This window comes from Zalophus californianus, chromosome 2 (genome assembly GCF_009762305.2).
Source record: "Zalophus californianus isolate mZalCal1 chromosome 2, mZalCal1.pri.v2, whole genome shotgun sequence".
Taxonomy (NCBI): domain Eukaryota; kingdom Metazoa; phylum Chordata; class Mammalia; order Carnivora; family Otariidae; genus Zalophus; species Zalophus californianus.
In genome coordinates, this window is record NC_045596.1 from 1596286 (window position 1) to 1612695 (window position 16410).

Consider the following 16410-nt stretch of genomic DNA (forward strand, 5'->3'; position numbering starts at 1 on the left):
CTTTATAGATTTTGGATACTAGCCATCTATCTGATACGTTGTTTGCAAATATCTTCTTCCAATCCGTTGGTTGTCTTTTCATTTTGTTGACTTGTTTCCTTTGCTGTGCAAGAGCTTTTTATCTTGAGATAAGATCCTCCAAATCAGTTAGTGATATAACCGCATCAGACACTGCTGTTAGAGAAATAAGGTGTCTCCGCTCCCAGGGGTTTCATCGACAAGAGGGTCAACCTAATGTTTGGAGGGAGTTCCTCATAATCCTGCACATGAAACTATAGAGAAATTCATAAGAATGGCTTCTTTGAGAAGAGAAGGAGCCAAGATCTGCTTTGGCTGTGTTTGAGTCATAGGTGTGTCCCAGAGATCCCAGAGCGTGGATGGGAGAGACTGAGGATCCTGCTATAGGCGAATTCCTTACAGATGTTTCTGGGGCTGTGTCCACTGCAGAGCATTTCTGAGTAATCGACTAAACCCTGTCTATTTAAAGTGTCTCCCCGCTGGGAGGGTGGGGTGCATCTGGGTGGCTCAGTCGGTTAAGTGTCCAACTCTTGATTTCTGCTCAGATCATGATTTCGGGGTGGTGAGATGGAGCCTGGTGTTGGGCTCCGTGCTCAGTGGGGAATCTGCTTAAGATTCTCTCTCTCCTTCTCCCTCTGCCCCCTCATGCGTACTCTCTCTTGCTCTCTCTCTAAAATAAATAAATCTTAAAAATAAAAAGCTTGGGAGGGGTGCCTGGCTGGCTTAGTTCTAGTTAGTAGAAAATGTGACTCTTGATCTCAGGGTCATGAGTTCAAGCCCCACAATGGGAGTAGAGCCTACTTTACAAAAAAAAAAGCTTTGAAGTGAAAGTTTACTGGCAACTTTAATGCTCATGCTCACTTACCCAGGAGGGCAGGCTGTACTGGGCACTGGTACATTGCCAACAGCTTCGGGTATTTTTGACATTCTTTACAAAAGTAGTTGGGCGGGGGCTCCTGGGTGGCTCAGTCAGTTAAGCATCTGCCTTTGGCTCAGGTCTTGATCTCAGGGTCCTGGGCTGAAGCAGCGCAGTGTGGTGGCAGTGGGCTCCCTGCTGAGCAGGGAGTTGGCTTCTGCCTCTCCCTCTGCCTCTCCCCCTGTCTCTCAAATAAATAGTCTCTCTCTCAAATAGCCTTTAAAAAAAAAAAAGGGTAGTTGGGCAATACACAACAACAGTCTTTAATATATTCTTGCTTTTTAACACATGTTCTGTAATTCTACTTTTGAAATACCATTTAGGGAAGTACTTAAAATAACATGGCAATGATTACGTGTTTAGGGTTTTAAAAGGGGAGATGTGGGGTAGACAATTGGTACTAGCCAGTACCTGATAAATTGGCATTTCCCTGATGAAATTTTTTTTAAAGATTTTATTTATTTATTTGACAGAGACATAGTGAGAGAGGAACACAAGCAAGGGGGAGTGAGAGAGGGAGAAGCAGCCTCCCCACTGAGCAGGGAGCCCTATACGGGGTTCGATCCCAGAACCCTGGGATCATGACCTGAGCCGAAGGCAGACGCTTAATGACTGAGCCACCCAGGCGCTCCTCCTTGATGAAATTTTGTAGGATTTATGCTTCTATCTGCTTTAACCACGCTAGCATAGAGAGGTTGCCCTGGCTAGCTCATTCATACTCACAGGAGACTGCCCATGTGTCTCAGAGTGGCTATTTATGAGTTTATAGTGAGAACTGCCTTGTAATTGGCACACGGAATGAGTGACCTGAGGTGTCTGCACATCATCTTTCCATAGAAAAATGCACAAAGAGGGGCGCCTGGGTGGTTCAGTCGGTTGGGCGTCTGCCTTCGGCTCAGGTCATGATCTCAGGGTTCTGGGATCAAGCCCCGCATCAGGCTCCCTCCTCAGCGGGGAGTCTGCTTCTCCCTCTGCCCCTCTCCCTGCTCGTGCTTACATGCTCTTTCTCCCAAATAAATAAAATCTTAGAGAGAGAGAAAGGAAGGAAGAAAGAAAGAAAAGCGCAAGGAGCCGCCTAAGAATCGAGATTGCTTGGCGATTGTGGAACCCATGTGGAAAGTTAGGTCTCAGGCATCTGTGGGTAATTGTGTCAGCCTTGGCTGCCCTGCGTGGTATGAGGGAGGGCTTCGCGCGCCTCGGCTGGACAGAGCTGCTCATCCTAGATTTCCCTTGGGCCCCTGGCAGAAGAGTCACTTTCCTCCATCTCTGGAGCACCCCTGCCACCCCTTTTCTGCTGACTCTTCCATTTTTGGCTGTGGGAGAACCAGCTCCAGTCCCACACTTCCTGCTTCCTCCCTGCCCAGCTGTTTTTAGCCATTGTGTCTGAAGGCATGCACCACATACGTGATGACATGTCACTCCTGCTAGAGTGGGGGTCATCCTCTGTAGTGTCTGTGATGACTTCATGGGAAAAAACCCATCTCTCACAAGAACAGAATGATTGGACCGTTCAGTCTGCAGTGGTCTCTTAGCCCCCCCCCCCCCCAAGTGCTCTGCCATCACCTCCTCCAAGCCACACAGCTTTCTCCTTGCCTGGGGTTCTCTTGGTCTCCCTACTTCCTCTTAGTCTGCATTCCGACTTGTTCTGCCTCCCATCGGCCCTCAGAGCACACGGGACAGGATCTCTAAACACAGATCTCTGAAACCCTTGGGTGTCCTGCCCCTGAGGTGTGGGTTAGGAGGTGAGTTATGATCCAACCGTTCATCTTTGCTGTCTTCTGTTCTCTCACGCCACCCACACAGTCTTAAGCTAGGGCAGCTTCTCTCCTTCTGCACACCCCACTCCCACCCGGTTTGCTTGTTTCATTTCATTTCTTTCTTTTTTTTTTTTAAAGATTTATTTATTTGTCAGAGAGAGAGAGAGAGCGCATGCACACAAGCAGGAGGAGAAGCAGGCTCCCTGCTGAGCAGGGAGCCCAATATGGGGCTTGATCCCAGAACCCCGGGACCATGACCTCAGCCGAAAGCAGACGCTTCACCGACTGAGCCGCCCAGGTGCCCCCCAGCCTGTTTGTTTCTTGAGTAACTCCTATCGCTTTGGGCCTGCACGTGCTGGGTCACCAGTGACTGGCTTCCTGTGGCCGCCTCACTGGCCTCATTCTAGCTCCCCTGCCTGTTGACTGCTGCTTCCTCCTTGACATGATGGCTTGGTCTAAGTGATGCCTCCAGATTCTCGCAAAGCTTTGTTTCTGACTTTTTATTCTTTTTATAGGCTCTTCTTAAGCTACCTGACTCCCCAAATTTAAACACAGATTCTAAAGTCTCTACCTCTACTCCAGTTCTCTCTCCTGAATGTTGCAGCTGCCTTTAGGTATCTCATAGCCAGCATTTCTAAAGCTAAAACCGTCTACCCTCAACACCTGTTTCTTTTCTCCCTTCCCTGATTCAGTTTTACAGCGTCACTCCTGCTCTGTGACTAGCTAGCTACCTTGGTGTGAATTGTCCTTACCTTCCTGTCAGGGGTTTAGGAATTCTTGGCCTCTAACTTTTGTGGCCATTCCCAGTGCCATGTTCTACCCCGGGTCTTTTCTTAGTGGCTGGGACACCATTCACCACCCCCACTCTCACCTCCTGAGTCATTGATTCCCTTGGTAAACATGAGTGCTTGTGAGCAGCATTAGCTAGGTACAAAGTAGACGGTGCCCTGCCCTCACAGCACTTATGGCATGCTGAATGACTACAGGGTTTGCCTTGGAAACTAAAGGATCAGAGGCGCCATCTGCTGAGATGGAGTGATGGTATTGTTGGAAGGACTTTGTTTCTGGACAAAGTAAATTTGAAAACCTGGAAAACATCCATTTTCCAAATTGTTTCTATAATAATACATCTGATTCTGGCATGGTATTTATTTAATAGTGTGGGTTCTGCTGTCACACTGTCCTGGTTTAAATCCAGGCCACTGTTTAGTAGTCGTGGACTTCGGGCAGGTTACTTAACGGTCATCCTTAGCTCTCTTGCATGTAAAATGGTAACCTTAGGTACCTGGGTGGCTCAGTCGGTTAAGTGTCTGACTCTTGTTTCTGCTCAGGTCATGATCTCAGGGTTATGAGGTTGATCCCCACGTTGGGCTCTTGCTCAGCATGGAGTTTGCTTGGGATTTTCTCCTTCTCCCTCTGCCCCTCATGCTTGTGTGCGTGTGCGTGTGCGTGTGCACGCGGGCGCCCGCGTTTTCAGATCTTTAAAAAAAATAATAAATAAAATGGTAACCTTAATAATACCTTCCCCCTTATCAGGTGATGGGACTGTTAAATGAACTGTGTTGGAAAACAGTGTTCTGCACATAGTACAAGTAATGTCTGGGCTTCAGCTTTGGTCAGCCTTTTTATTAATCTGGTGGCCTCTATCCCCTGCAGTATTAGGAACACTGTAGTCTGTGAAGGCTTCCTTTCCTGCAACCCACACTGGTCTGCTGGGAATGCCCTCTTCTTCCCACCTCCATTCTCTGGTGACATCCAGCCCTTTGGTAGATTTCCTTAAGGCCAGCCTTCCAACTTCCTGTGCCCTCTGACCACTAACTCTTACTATGCCCAAACGAAGCAAACAGATTTGGAACGGATTGCTGGACTGGCCTTGGGCGTGGAGAGTGAGAACGAGCCAGGGGAGCTCCTGGGTGGTCTTGCTGGGGCTGCAGGGCTGCAGGAGGTGGGTTTCAGAGAGTAGGGAGGGCGTGCAGGCCAAGGAGTTGGGGTGCCTCTGGGACAGTCATAGGACAGGTCTTAACAACCATGTTTAAAGGCTTAAAAAGTAACCAAGTAGGAGGCAAGAGGCTTATGGCAAGGCCATGGTTGTGCATTAAACTATTTCCCGTTTTTCAACAGACGGATCTCCTTCTCTGCCAGGGACATTTTTATCAAAGATTCTTCTCAATTCTTTTGTTTTTTAAGATTTATTTATTTGACAGAGAAAGAGCGTGAGCGTGTGCACAAGAAGGGGGAGAAGCAGGCTCCCTACTGAATAGGGAGCCCGACGGGGGCTCCATCCCAGGACCCTGGGTTCATGACCTGAGCCAAAGGCAGATGGTTAACCGACTGAGGCACCCAGGCGCCCCTGAATCTTCTCAGTTCTAAGATACACCATGAGGTAGATAACTTTTCCCCAAAACAGCTGCATCATGGGTGTACACCCAAATGTGAGATACTTCTTGGGATCAGAAACATTCGCAGATATGTTAGATTCCAGAAAGTGTGGTGGTCTTGTGAGTCCTAGGAGGCTGTTCAAAGCAGGTGGGTGCTGTTGGTCCCTGAAGGCCAGTTTCCGTCTAAAGCTTACCAGGAATGCGTGTGCCGTTGCGAGTAGGGGCACCTGCGGCCCCGTGGTGCGGGCGTCAGGAGATGTCGTGCTGCATGCCAGCTGCACCTCTGCCCCCAGAGTGACACAGTGAAGATTTCATCCCTTGCAGCTGGTCAGGGTCACAGTGGGTAATGAGGTGGCAGGGGAGCAGATGTGGACACATGCAGACCACCAGGTAATAGAGAAAGGCTCAGCTGGCTAGGTAGTCCCTCTAGAGGGGCCTCTCTTGGGAAAAAAAGGCCGGGGGGGGGGCGGGGGTGCGGGGTCAGAAAGGCTTCTGAAAAACCTTCTGGCCTCTGCTTGTCCTGTATTTCCTACACCTAGCTCATACACCTCAGTCACAACACTGAGCTGTCTGCCAGGGTCAGCCCTCCCTCCCTCCACCAGACTGGGAGCTGATGACTGGGTTTATTCATGCTGTGTTCGCAGGGCAGGAGCCATACTGATAAGCGAATGAGGTGGGGAGCCTGTCTTTTTAAAGCTGTGTTGGGTGCAGCATTACACAGCACTTTAGGGCTTGAGCAGAGAGGTGGAGCTGTGCTATGGGCGGTGTTTTTGGAGGGACTGCAAGGCTGGTGCTGGTGGAATGAGTCAGCGACATCAGCCCATGGCTATTGAGCCTTTAGAATGTGCAGCACTGTTCCAAGTGCTCTGCCAGCCCCTATAATCCTCACATACCCGTTGAGGTGGGTGCTGCTCTGTTTTGTCGTCAGAGAAACAGGGCACAGAGTTCGGTGCTTTGCCTAAGGGCACAAGTAGGGGTTTGGAGGCGCCCGACCAGTGCCAGCTGTCAGGCCCTGGGGCTGTGCTCTGATGGCTGTGGCCGGCTGTGTGTGTTAGGAAGCTGTGCTGGCCGTAGGGTAGAGGGGGCACTGGGAGGTGGGAGATCTGTTAAGAGGAGGGAGCAGCCGCGGGGGTGACGGGGCAGATGGATTTGAGAGTGGTCCTGTCTCAGCACTTCTCAGAGAGGCCTACTTCTGTCCAAGGCCCTTGTCCTATAGTCCAGTGCTTCCTGTGGTGGGGCCTTGGGAGCAGCACTGTTAGCACTGCCTCAGAACTTGAGGGAAATGCGAAATTTTGAGTCCCATCCCAGACCTGCTGAGTCAGAGACTCTGGTTTCACAAGCCTTCCTCGTGAGGCTGGTGCAGGCTCCAGTTTGAGAACCCCTGCCCTTGTCCAGAGCGCTACTGCCCAGGGTGGGTGACCACAGAGCCTTCTCTTTGCTCTGAATCTCCCTGAGTCCCTCAGCCTTGCCCAGTGCCCAGTGTGCTCAGGGCTTCCCCTGCCAGAAGCCAGCTTTGCCCCTTCTACCCTGATGACACGCTGACTCCTGGCTTCTCGCTCCATGTTTTTGCTTCTCATTTGCTCCCTTTTCCACTGCATCTCTGACACTGAATTTCGCCTCCCAGTGGAAGGGCCCTGAATGAAATCCTAGGGCCTTTCAGTTCTCTAGCAGGTTCTTCACTTGCTGCTTTCTCTGCCCTTCCTGGAATCTCCCGCTTAGCTTCCCAATCCACAGTTTCTTGGTTCTTTCCCACTCACCTGTTGCCAGTGACAGAAGTCTCAGCTAGGCATGCAGGGTGAATCAGGGCAGGTGACGCTCGTCTCCTCCTCTACATTATCAGCTCCTCCAGAGGGCAACAGTGAAGCTGTGGAAAGAGCCAGAGGCCCTGGCCTCTGCTCTGGCCTCAGAAACTCCATGCCCACCTGGTTGCAAGGAGTCCGCGAGGTCATGTGTGGCCGTTCAGATGCTCTTGCCTTTTCCCAGCACCTGGCACAAGACTCTGGATGCGTTTGAGCCGCCAGAAAGAGGGGTACGCGGCGGCATAATGGGTCTGATCTCAGGCTTTGGGATCAAGTGGCCCAGTGCTCTATAAGAGTGCTTGCTTCTCAAGAATATGCAAGCAAGCACATGAGTTACATTACATGCAGTGTTCAGCAAAGTACCAGTAAAGGATCAAACTGAGCTTTCTTGATGATGTAGGTGGGAGCAGTTGTCACCTTGATACCCTTGTTTTTCAGGACTTGAAGATACTGGAAATCTACTTGGCTGCAAATTGCTGTGGTAGCCAGAGGATGAGTAACCAGCGGATGTGAGAAGTTGAAAACAGTCACCGTTCAGCTTCCTTGCCAGCCTCCGTACAGGTCCCTTCTCTGTAGGGTAGAGTCAAAGAGCACAATGAGTACTGTGAGTTTTATCAGCTCGTGAATTTTCTTTCTAAAGATTTTGTTGTTTTATTTATTTGTGAGAGTGTGCCCACGAGGTGGGGGTTTGGGGGGGCAGAGGGACAAGCAAACTCCGCGCTGAGCAGGGAGCCCGACATGGGGCTCGATACCAGGACCCTGAGATCACAGCCTGAGTCAAAGTCAGACGTTTAACCGACTGCACCACCCAGGCGCCCCCTCATGAATTGTATTTTCAAGGCTAAGCAACTACCTTATTTCTTATGGCACATTAATGAGAGTACCATAAAGGTGCCTCTCAGTAACCCTTGTTCTCGAAGGAAAAGCGTACAGGACTGAGGGCAGCTACACAACTTAGTTGTCTGGAGGAGTCCAGTGTCTTGGGTGGTGTCCTGAAGACAACAGTAATAGCTGCGGGTTTGGAAATTTTCTATCCCCAGAGCAGCTGTCCGTGTCCTGTCCCTGGAAATGCCAGGGCTCTGGTTTATTTAATCCTTCACAATCCAGTGTTCCATTTTCCCTTCTCTTTCCTTTCCCTGTGTAGTTTTTGGTCCAGTATGAGCATACTGGTAATGATCCTTCATGAGAGTTTTCTTACACTCAGTGACCAAAGTCGGTAAGTCTGTTCAGAGCATTTATCAGACTGCAGAGGCCGTGCTGTGTAACCAGGTGTCCCCTGGAGCCCCTTGAGCTCCAGAGAAGATTGCCTGAAGGTCTTCCTAGTTTATTCCCTGCTGGCCAGATTGCTCATATGATCTAAAATCAAAACAGTTGTTTTCTGAGATACTGGCTTCGTATCAGGTGGACCAGCTGGGAAACGACAGCGTCATAGTCTCTCCCCAGGTTCCAGAGGTGCTGTGAGCGGGCGGGCAGGGTGAGACAGAACCGCGGTAGAAATCCTGTAGATTCCACTCCCTGCCCCCAGCTGCACCTCCTCCTGACCACTCCCAGTCCCTAGAGCGCTCAGAGCCCACCGTTGATATTTATACACAAAAGGGCCTTTGTTTCCCTGGACCTACCCTTTTAAAAGGCAGATGACTTCCCACTCTGACTCCTTATCTGCAGATTGTCCCTGCAGCTCACTTGTAGGGAAACAGATGTCCTGAGCCTGGGCACCTCCCCTCTGAAGCCCACGCCTTGCCCAGGCAGGATCTGGTTAGACAGAGCAGTGTAGCTTATGTGACTGTGAAGAAGTTGGTTAAGCTTCCTCAGAATGATGTAAATAACTTACGTGGTCAGTTTGAACTGAAGGCTGTGAACCTCTCCTGCTCGTGCAAAGGGAGACAGCCACGCTGAGAGTAACAGGGCAGCGGGGAGAATCTCTGCTGATGTTCTAGGGTTTCTGGAGGCTGGCCCTGAGCCGGCAGTCCCCTACCCCTTGCCCTCTGGGGAAATGGGGGGGGCAGGGCTTCAAAGGGGAGGGGGTGCTGAATCCTGAGATGGTCGACCTGGGAGGGTGAGGGGGATAGCCTCATAATGGAGGTGAAATTTGCATAGGTTTCTGAAAGCTGTGTAAGAATTGGCCAAATGAGGCGGGGGAGGAATGGGTAGTCCAGGCATGGAAGGGGTGAGAAAGTTGCCAGGGAAGATGATTGCTGTGGGGTGTAGGGTGGAGGTGAGCAGGGAGAGCACATGTTGCTGCAGTGCCCATGGTGTCCAAGCCCAGCACCTCAACTTTGGCCAGGGCCCGTGGCTGCTGCTTGCCCCCCTCGGTGGGGACCAGAAACCATACAGGTGGCTATGGTGGGGCATGAAGGGTTCTGTTCAGCAGTATCTCCTCTAAGAAATATTTCGTCCTTTGCAGAGGAAGGAAAATACAAAGAAACTTCAGAGAGAAACAGGGAAAACTTAAGTAGCCCAGGTCTTCTGGTGGCAGAGGGGAGCCGGTAGACACTGGGCCGTACACTCTGCTGAGGCTGGAGTGGCAGCTCCCTTGACAGACAGACAGCAGCTCCTGGCGGGAGAATTTTGAACAACTGTGGTCGCCTGTCTCTAGGCCCTCCTGGAGATAGTTCTCTGTTCCTTAGATTCACGGAAAGTTGCTAAACCCAAATCTTAATTTCCGACACTCCCCAGGCTGCCTTTTGCTACCGAGGCATGGGTGGAATACAGCAGGAGTCAGGCATCTCTCTCTTGCCTGGCCAGCACCCTTAGGTCTTCTGCACATCTCACCAACAGTGTCCATCCTTCCAGAGTTTCCAGGGACAGAATGCTTAGTACTAGGCATGCAAGGAGTTAGGGTTGTGCTGGCATCCTGTGTCTGTGCTCAGTACTTGGCATACACGGTGCCCTCTCATCCGCATGCCAGCTCTGCAAGGCTGGTGCGGTGAGGGTTTGGGCTCCGTAGAGGAATCACCACCCCAGCTCACCCAGTTCAGAGCATAGTTGGGCCCAGTGGCAGTGAGAACCAGAAACACAGGGAGCCGGGATTGGCTGGGGCCATGCAGGGTGGGAATAACAAAGTGACAGGGTCAGGTGGGAGGTCGGGTCTGTTTTGAGGAAGGCCGTACAGGGCGTGTTCTCACCGTGGGTTTTAGGGCCAGCCTGGTCAGAAGTGCTGGAGCATGCTGGGAAGCCAGCGCTGAAGGATTGGGGAGAGGGCTGGCTCGGGGAGTTTGGACTGCAGATAGCGCCAGCTGAGAGCCTGAGCCTTCCAGAAGGCAGGGTTCCTGAGCAGCCACTGGGAACTTTGGTTCTTTGAGCTCAGGGCCATGATTCTGAGGGTATAAGCTGCACTGACTAGCACCCTAAAGGTTGATGAATTCCCAAAGAAAAGACCCACTTTCCACAGTGGATGGAAATGTGGGAAACTGAGGATCTTTGGGTTGAAACAACAGAATGGCCTCAATGAGGCTAAATACAGATCCAAGGAGGGACAGGTCTGCTACTTTGGGTGAAAAGGTGGGGTTTCTGGCCAAGTCCTGACCTGGGTCAGAGGCTTCTATAAAGTTGTATATCAGCTAATTTTGACAGACCAATAGTTTGATATAACAAAGTTTAGGTTTATAGAGTTCGTATTCACTATATGTTTAGGATTATTTCTAGAATGTCAAGTTTTGTTTTTGTTACTGTTTTTAGAGAGGTTGGAGGGGCAGAGAGAGAGAGGATTTCAAGCAGGCTCCATGGTCAACACAGAGCCCAACTCGGGACTCAATCTCACAACCCTGAAATCATGACCTGAGCCGTAATCAGGAGTCAGATGCTTAACTGATTATACCACCCAGGTGCTCCTATAGAATGTCGAGTTTTAAAAGGACCCAACCTCAGGTTGGCTCACTGGTCTCTTACTTTTTCTACTCTTTAGGTTTTTTATTTATTTGAGAGAGAGCGTGCGCATGTGTGCACACAAGCTAGGGGGAGAGGGCTGATCAGGGATCCCCAGGGGAGGCTCAATCCCAGGACCTTGGGATCATAATCGGAGCCGAAGGCAGATGCTTAACTGACTGAGCCACCCAGGCACCCCGTGATCTCCCTACTCTTTTTGATGAGTTGAGCCATTCCCATGTTTACCTTTTATTCTTCATGTTGAAGTTGTATCAGTCAGGGGCTCATGGACTGTTTCTTTCTCCTGGATATCCTCAGAGAAAGCGCCGTGGTGGCACAGTAAATTCTAGACAAGCCCAGAAGCGAACTCGGGAAGCAGCCTCCACTCCTGAGATGGCCTTGGAAGCAGAACCCATAGAACTTGTGGAAAGTGGTAAGATCGCCGGGAATGCCGTGACCATGGGGTGCTGGCATGGTGCAGTATGCATGGGTGAGTCCAGCACTGGTGCCTCCCAGCTGTGGGGCCTTGTGCAAGCCACACCACCTGTCTGAGCCTCCATTACCTTCCCAAATGGGATCGTCCTAATACCACTGCGTAGAGTTGTCATTAAGGTCAACATTTAGCTCAGTGCCTGTTAGCTAACACTTAGGTACACAGGTTAGCTTCTGTCCTTGTCTTTATAAGACCTACGCAGTCTTGGACTCACCCACCACTCAAAACTGAAAGCTGACTTGAGCAAGACCTTCCCTCTTTGGTGGTGTAAGACCTCCACGGGTTTTGACAGCCACTCAGGATGGCTAACCATTTAGCCTTCTGGGAATGTGCAGCAGGGGAGATGAGACCGCCCTGGGCCCACCTTTTCGATTTGAAACTGAACGTCCAGTTCACTTGGCCTCCTGAAGTACTCAAGCTTTCCTTTTCTCTTTTTCACTGAGACACAAAATTTCCCAAGAAGGCATATCTGTGGACAGAGCCACCTGTGTTGGAGGGAGTTGCTATAGGCAGAAGCCAGATTGATTTTTTTTCCCCTTCTGCCTGCTGAGGGAGATGGCAAATGGCCTGAGTTAAGTCTCTTTGCTCTGCGGGTACTGAGATTGTTTTAATGACTATGATGCCTGAAAACTGACACGTAGAGAGAAGGAGCTTGTCTTGAGGTAGATTTCATAGGCCCTTCAGAGAAGTGAAGTTCTCAGTATCATCTCTGTGGCTCCTGAATTTCACTTCTGTGAATTCTTAGAAGCCTAGAGGCTGAGATCCTGGCCGCCCTGCTGTTCCCTCCCCTCTGCCCCAGACTTGACGCCCTGGCGTCTGAATTCTGCCGTCTTGCACTAGAGGCTGGCGCGAGAGGCCCCTTGATCGGGACACGAGGCGTGCGAGGGGTCTCGGGCCACACTGCTGCCCAGCACGGCCCTTCCCTCCCCATAGGCCGCCTTACCATGCGTGCAGGGCGGTGTGCACACGCAGCCTGTGAGAGTATGGCTTTTGTTTGTGAGAGCCAGAAATCATGTCCACCAGAACGAGAACGGCTCTGTGACTTAGAGTGTATCAGTATATGGGCTATTTTTTTAAAAGGACGGGGTCATTTTGTATAAATTACAGTCTCTGTTATATTGTGGGTTTTACTCCTGTGAGACTTTTTAATAGAAGAAAATAAAGCAAATTTGAATCGCTAAGTGTTTTGAGCTACTGTCTCCAAACAAATACCCCTTCTGAAAATCCTACTCTCACACTTCTTGAGTGCTTTGATAAAAGCAGAAATGATCGTAAATCTTTTTTTAGTTAATATAAATGGAAATTGTTCTCTGCGGTTCATTCTTACTGCCACACAGAAGTGCCGATACCTGTTGGCACAGGTCCTTCCCCACTCTGTCCTGTGCCCACGTGGGCTCCACAGTGGGTCCCAGGGCTCAAAGGCCAGCTGCAGAACAGGCCCAGCCCATTCTGGTGCTGGGAGTCTAAGGGATCAGTAAACACCACCTTGTTGTCCTGCTTGAGAGCCACATGGAGCTGGATGTCTCACTGACGAGGTGCGTGGGAGAGCCGCAGCCTCGAGGAGGAGGTTTACGGCGGGTCCGTGCCAAAGAGAAAGGCCCTGAGGTGAGCCTGCCTGCTCCTTTCCCCAGGTGTCCCCCAGCACACTCCCGGGTAGGTCTCTGCCTCTCCCCTGTGCTGGGCAGGTGGGGGCGCTGAGGCCTCGTTGACAGTGTGTGGCCACAGGGATGAAGAGGTGTGTGTGCACAGACGTGATCCCCTCCCCTTGGTGTAGTTGTCAAAACCACATACCGCCCCTCAGAATGCTGAAAGGGCATTCACTGGTACTCGGTCACGCCTGAAAAAGGGACTGGACCTGATGGTCTGCATTCTGTACTTTGACGGGGTTTTAGTTTGGGATAAGCCTGTGCCCCATTTGTAATCATTTAATGAAGCTTAGAGCGGTATGCCTTTACTTTTTTCTTAATGCTTGTCAAAATGCTTTATTTTAAAGCTGGAGATGAAATAGTGGATCTCACCTGTGAATCGTTAGAGCCTGTGGTCGTTGACCTGACTCACAATGACTCTGTCGTGGTAAGTGTTGGAGTGGGACGGGTGATCCTTCCTGGCTGTGGGCCCTTGGCCAGCACCAGCTTCTGAAGGCCTTGGTCACAGGTTATGGTTTGTGCCGACAAACTCAGGCACTCAGTGACTAGAGCCCAAGATAGAAAGTGTTTCTGGAAAATCCTTTGTTGTGGCTTTGTTACCTGTGGACAGTAAATCTGTGTGGCCCTGGCCTTTCCACGGCTGGCACAGAAGCTGAGGGAGCCCCGAGACCCCACCTCTGTTGTCCCCTATTCTGCACTTTATACCAGCTGTGTGACCTCGGGCAAATTCTTAGCCTCATTCACTCTGAATATCAGGGATATGCCCTCCGTGCCAGTAGGGTATTGGGGGGGTCGCCCTGGATTTGAGTGCCTGGCACCTAGTGGTGCCCAGTAAATGTGAGTTTCGCCCTCCCAGCTGGTGGGGATGAGAATGCTTGCATAGCACTGCCAGAGGAAGCAGGCACCCTGCATCGCTGCTTGACTCCAGGGAGGATGGGGCTTGGGAAGCTGCTTGTGCAGCTGCTTGTGCCCTCTTCCCATGGCACCAGCTGTGGACCATGGCAAAGAGCACACTTGCCCCGTGTGGCCCTTGGGGAAGGAGACCTGCTCCAGGATTTGGGTGCGTGCGACTGCCTCTCTAGGATGCCTTTTGAGCACTGTTTGGTCTGATGTGCAGTTCGTGGAATGGAGGAAGTAGGAGGCAGGTGCTGAGGACTGGGGTTGGTAGTAACGGAGTCTCCCTGTGGCCTTGGGGCCCACTGGTCCTTGGCTTCTTCTGATTATGCTTACAATTTTAGAATAGGGTTGTGCTGAGAAGCTTCAAGACTTTAAAAGAAAAGAAGGGTGATGATGGGGAACTGTCTTGACAGATTTAGAGGTTTAGACTCTGGTCTTGATTGAAAACCACCAGTCCTGCTGTGTGTCTGCACAGCCCGCGCACCCCCCCCCCGATACCTGTTGGCACAGACCCTTCCCCACTCTGTCCTGTGCTCGCGTGGGCGCCACAGTGGGTCCCAGGGCTCCTTGGGCTCCCCCAAGGAATGGCAGCTGAAACCGTATTTTCTCTGACACTCGGTCTCTGACCTGCAGCCCTGGGGGAAACCCAAGATTCTGCTGCTGAGACCTCCCAGCCGAGGAGGCAGGATTGGCTTCTGTTGTGTGACACGCCAGCATCATGGAATACCCTTTCATGCCTTGGGTTTTTTCTTTTTTAGTGACTAGACTGCCCTTCCTAATGGCCCCTTCCTGACCTTTCCTACCTTCTTTGTGTTTTCCCTGGGCATGGAGAGTCATCGGCAGATGTAGAGCAGGACTGGTAGGGTCGGGGGAGCTGCCCTGGGAGTGGATGGCTGGCCAGAGGCCAGAGATGGGGGGGAGGGGCTAGCCTGGGAGGTAGGGGTCCTGGCTTTCTGGTCCTAGGTATACTGGTTATTTGGGGCATAGGACTTACCTTACCATGGTCTCAGGTTCCCAGCCATAAAATCATTGTCTTGGGCTTTATAGCACTCCTGATTCTAACCATTCTCTACTTTTTGTTGTTTATTTTAATAAATTCAAATGCCAGTTTTTAAATTTACAGTGAGAAATACATGGGAGGCTGAAGTTCTCACTCTAAGCATATCTACTTGGAAAAACTAATAGTATTAACTTAGGACAAGGAGCATCCATTAGATGAATTTTAAGTTCAGCGTGACCCCAGGCCTCACCTGCAGGAGAGTGTGAGTGGATAAATTATTGGTTCCCAGATTGGGGTGACCTTACTGGTTCAGCCAGAATCTGTGGGAACAGACCACGCTGTACCTCTTTGTCCCTGCTGGGAGTAGCTAGCTCTGTATCTTAAAGACCAGAATATCTGCATCCCCTCATCCAGGCCCGACTTCAGAACTTGAGTGAGCCCTCTGATGAGAAACTTGACTGAGACTCTTTTTCCAACTCTCTAAAGACTCCAAAGCCCCCAGTGAATTAAGAGAACTATGAAATGCTGTAAGATGTGATAACACTTCCGTACATCTCTGCTTAGGTATTTTCTCTCCAAATTAATTTTTATTTTAGGCATGGCATGCCCAAAAAAGGCCGTCACTGCTGGATCGCAGGACATGTGTATCTTTGATTTTTACTAGATTAATGCCAATCTCTTTTCTAAAGGGGTTGTGCTTGTTCACATTCTTACCAGTGTTTTTGGTGCTCACCACCACTTCTCGCCAGTCTGATGGTTGAACACCTTTTGTGTTCATTGGTAGTTCATTTTTGTCTTTTGTGAAGTTCCTGTTAAAATCTTTTTTTTTACGCACATGTTGTATGTACAACTTTTACAATAGCCAAAGGAACTGATCTAGAACAGAGCAACCCCTTCTCCCCGCCTATTTGGTTGTCTGCCGTGTGTGTGTGTGTGTGTGTGTGTGTGTGAGTGTGTTTTCCCCAGACCTCTCTTTAAGTGGGCTCTACACCTAACGTGGGGCTTGAACTCACAGCCCCGGCATCAAGAGTTGCATGCACTACTGACTGAGCTAACCAGGCGCCCCTTTCTGCCTTGTTTTGTTTCGTTTTAGGAATTCTTTATAAGTGATTAAGTATGAGCTTGCCACTAGTTAGGTTTTGTGTCTTCTTCTGAGAGGTCTGTCTTTTTCTTTTCGATTTATGTACAGAGGTTCTTAATTTTAATACAGTTGAATTTATCAATTTGTTGAAGATAATCCATGTAAAAATCCATTCTGTATTCTGAGTTTTACTGTTTCACTTTCTACAAGTGCGTCTGTAACATACTTGAATTGCCTTTTGTGTGTGGTTTGAGGTGGGGTCTTTAGCTCCTCTTCATAAGGTCTTGTGTTCCTTGTGGTGGTTTTACAAATCTTTTGTTAGAAGATTGATTCCTGGGGGCGCCTGGGTGGCTCAGTCCTTAGGTGTCTGCCTTCGGCTCAGGTCATGGTCCCGGGGTCCTGGGATCAAGCCCTGCATCGGGCTCCATGCTCAGCAGGAGGCCTGCTTCTCCCTCTCCCAACTCCCCCTGCTTGTGTTCCCTCTCTGGTGCTCTCTCTCTCTCTCTCTCTCAAATAAAATCTTTATTTAAAAAAATAGTATTATAGGGGTGCATGGGTGGC

General features: G+C 50.3%; 1 protein-coding gene across 3 annotated transcripts in view; it reads left to right on the forward strand.

The window, feature by feature from the left end:
• Nucleotides 1-16410, forward strand: part of RNF4 (ring finger protein 4) — a 35176-nt gene that overhangs the window by 7957 nt on the left and 10809 nt on the right. For all 3 annotated transcript variants that reach the window (XM_027597621.2, XM_027597623.2, XM_027597622.1), the window contains exons 2-4: nucleotides 7307-7472; nucleotides 11051-11165; nucleotides 13219-13298. In XM_027597621.2, coding sequence (XP_027453422.1) covers nucleotides 7464-7472; nucleotides 11051-11165; nucleotides 13219-13298 — 204 coding nt within the window. In that variant the 5' untranslated portion in view covers nucleotides 7307-7463. The remainder of the gene's footprint in view (nucleotides 1-7306; nucleotides 7473-11050; nucleotides 11166-13218; nucleotides 13299-16410) is intronic.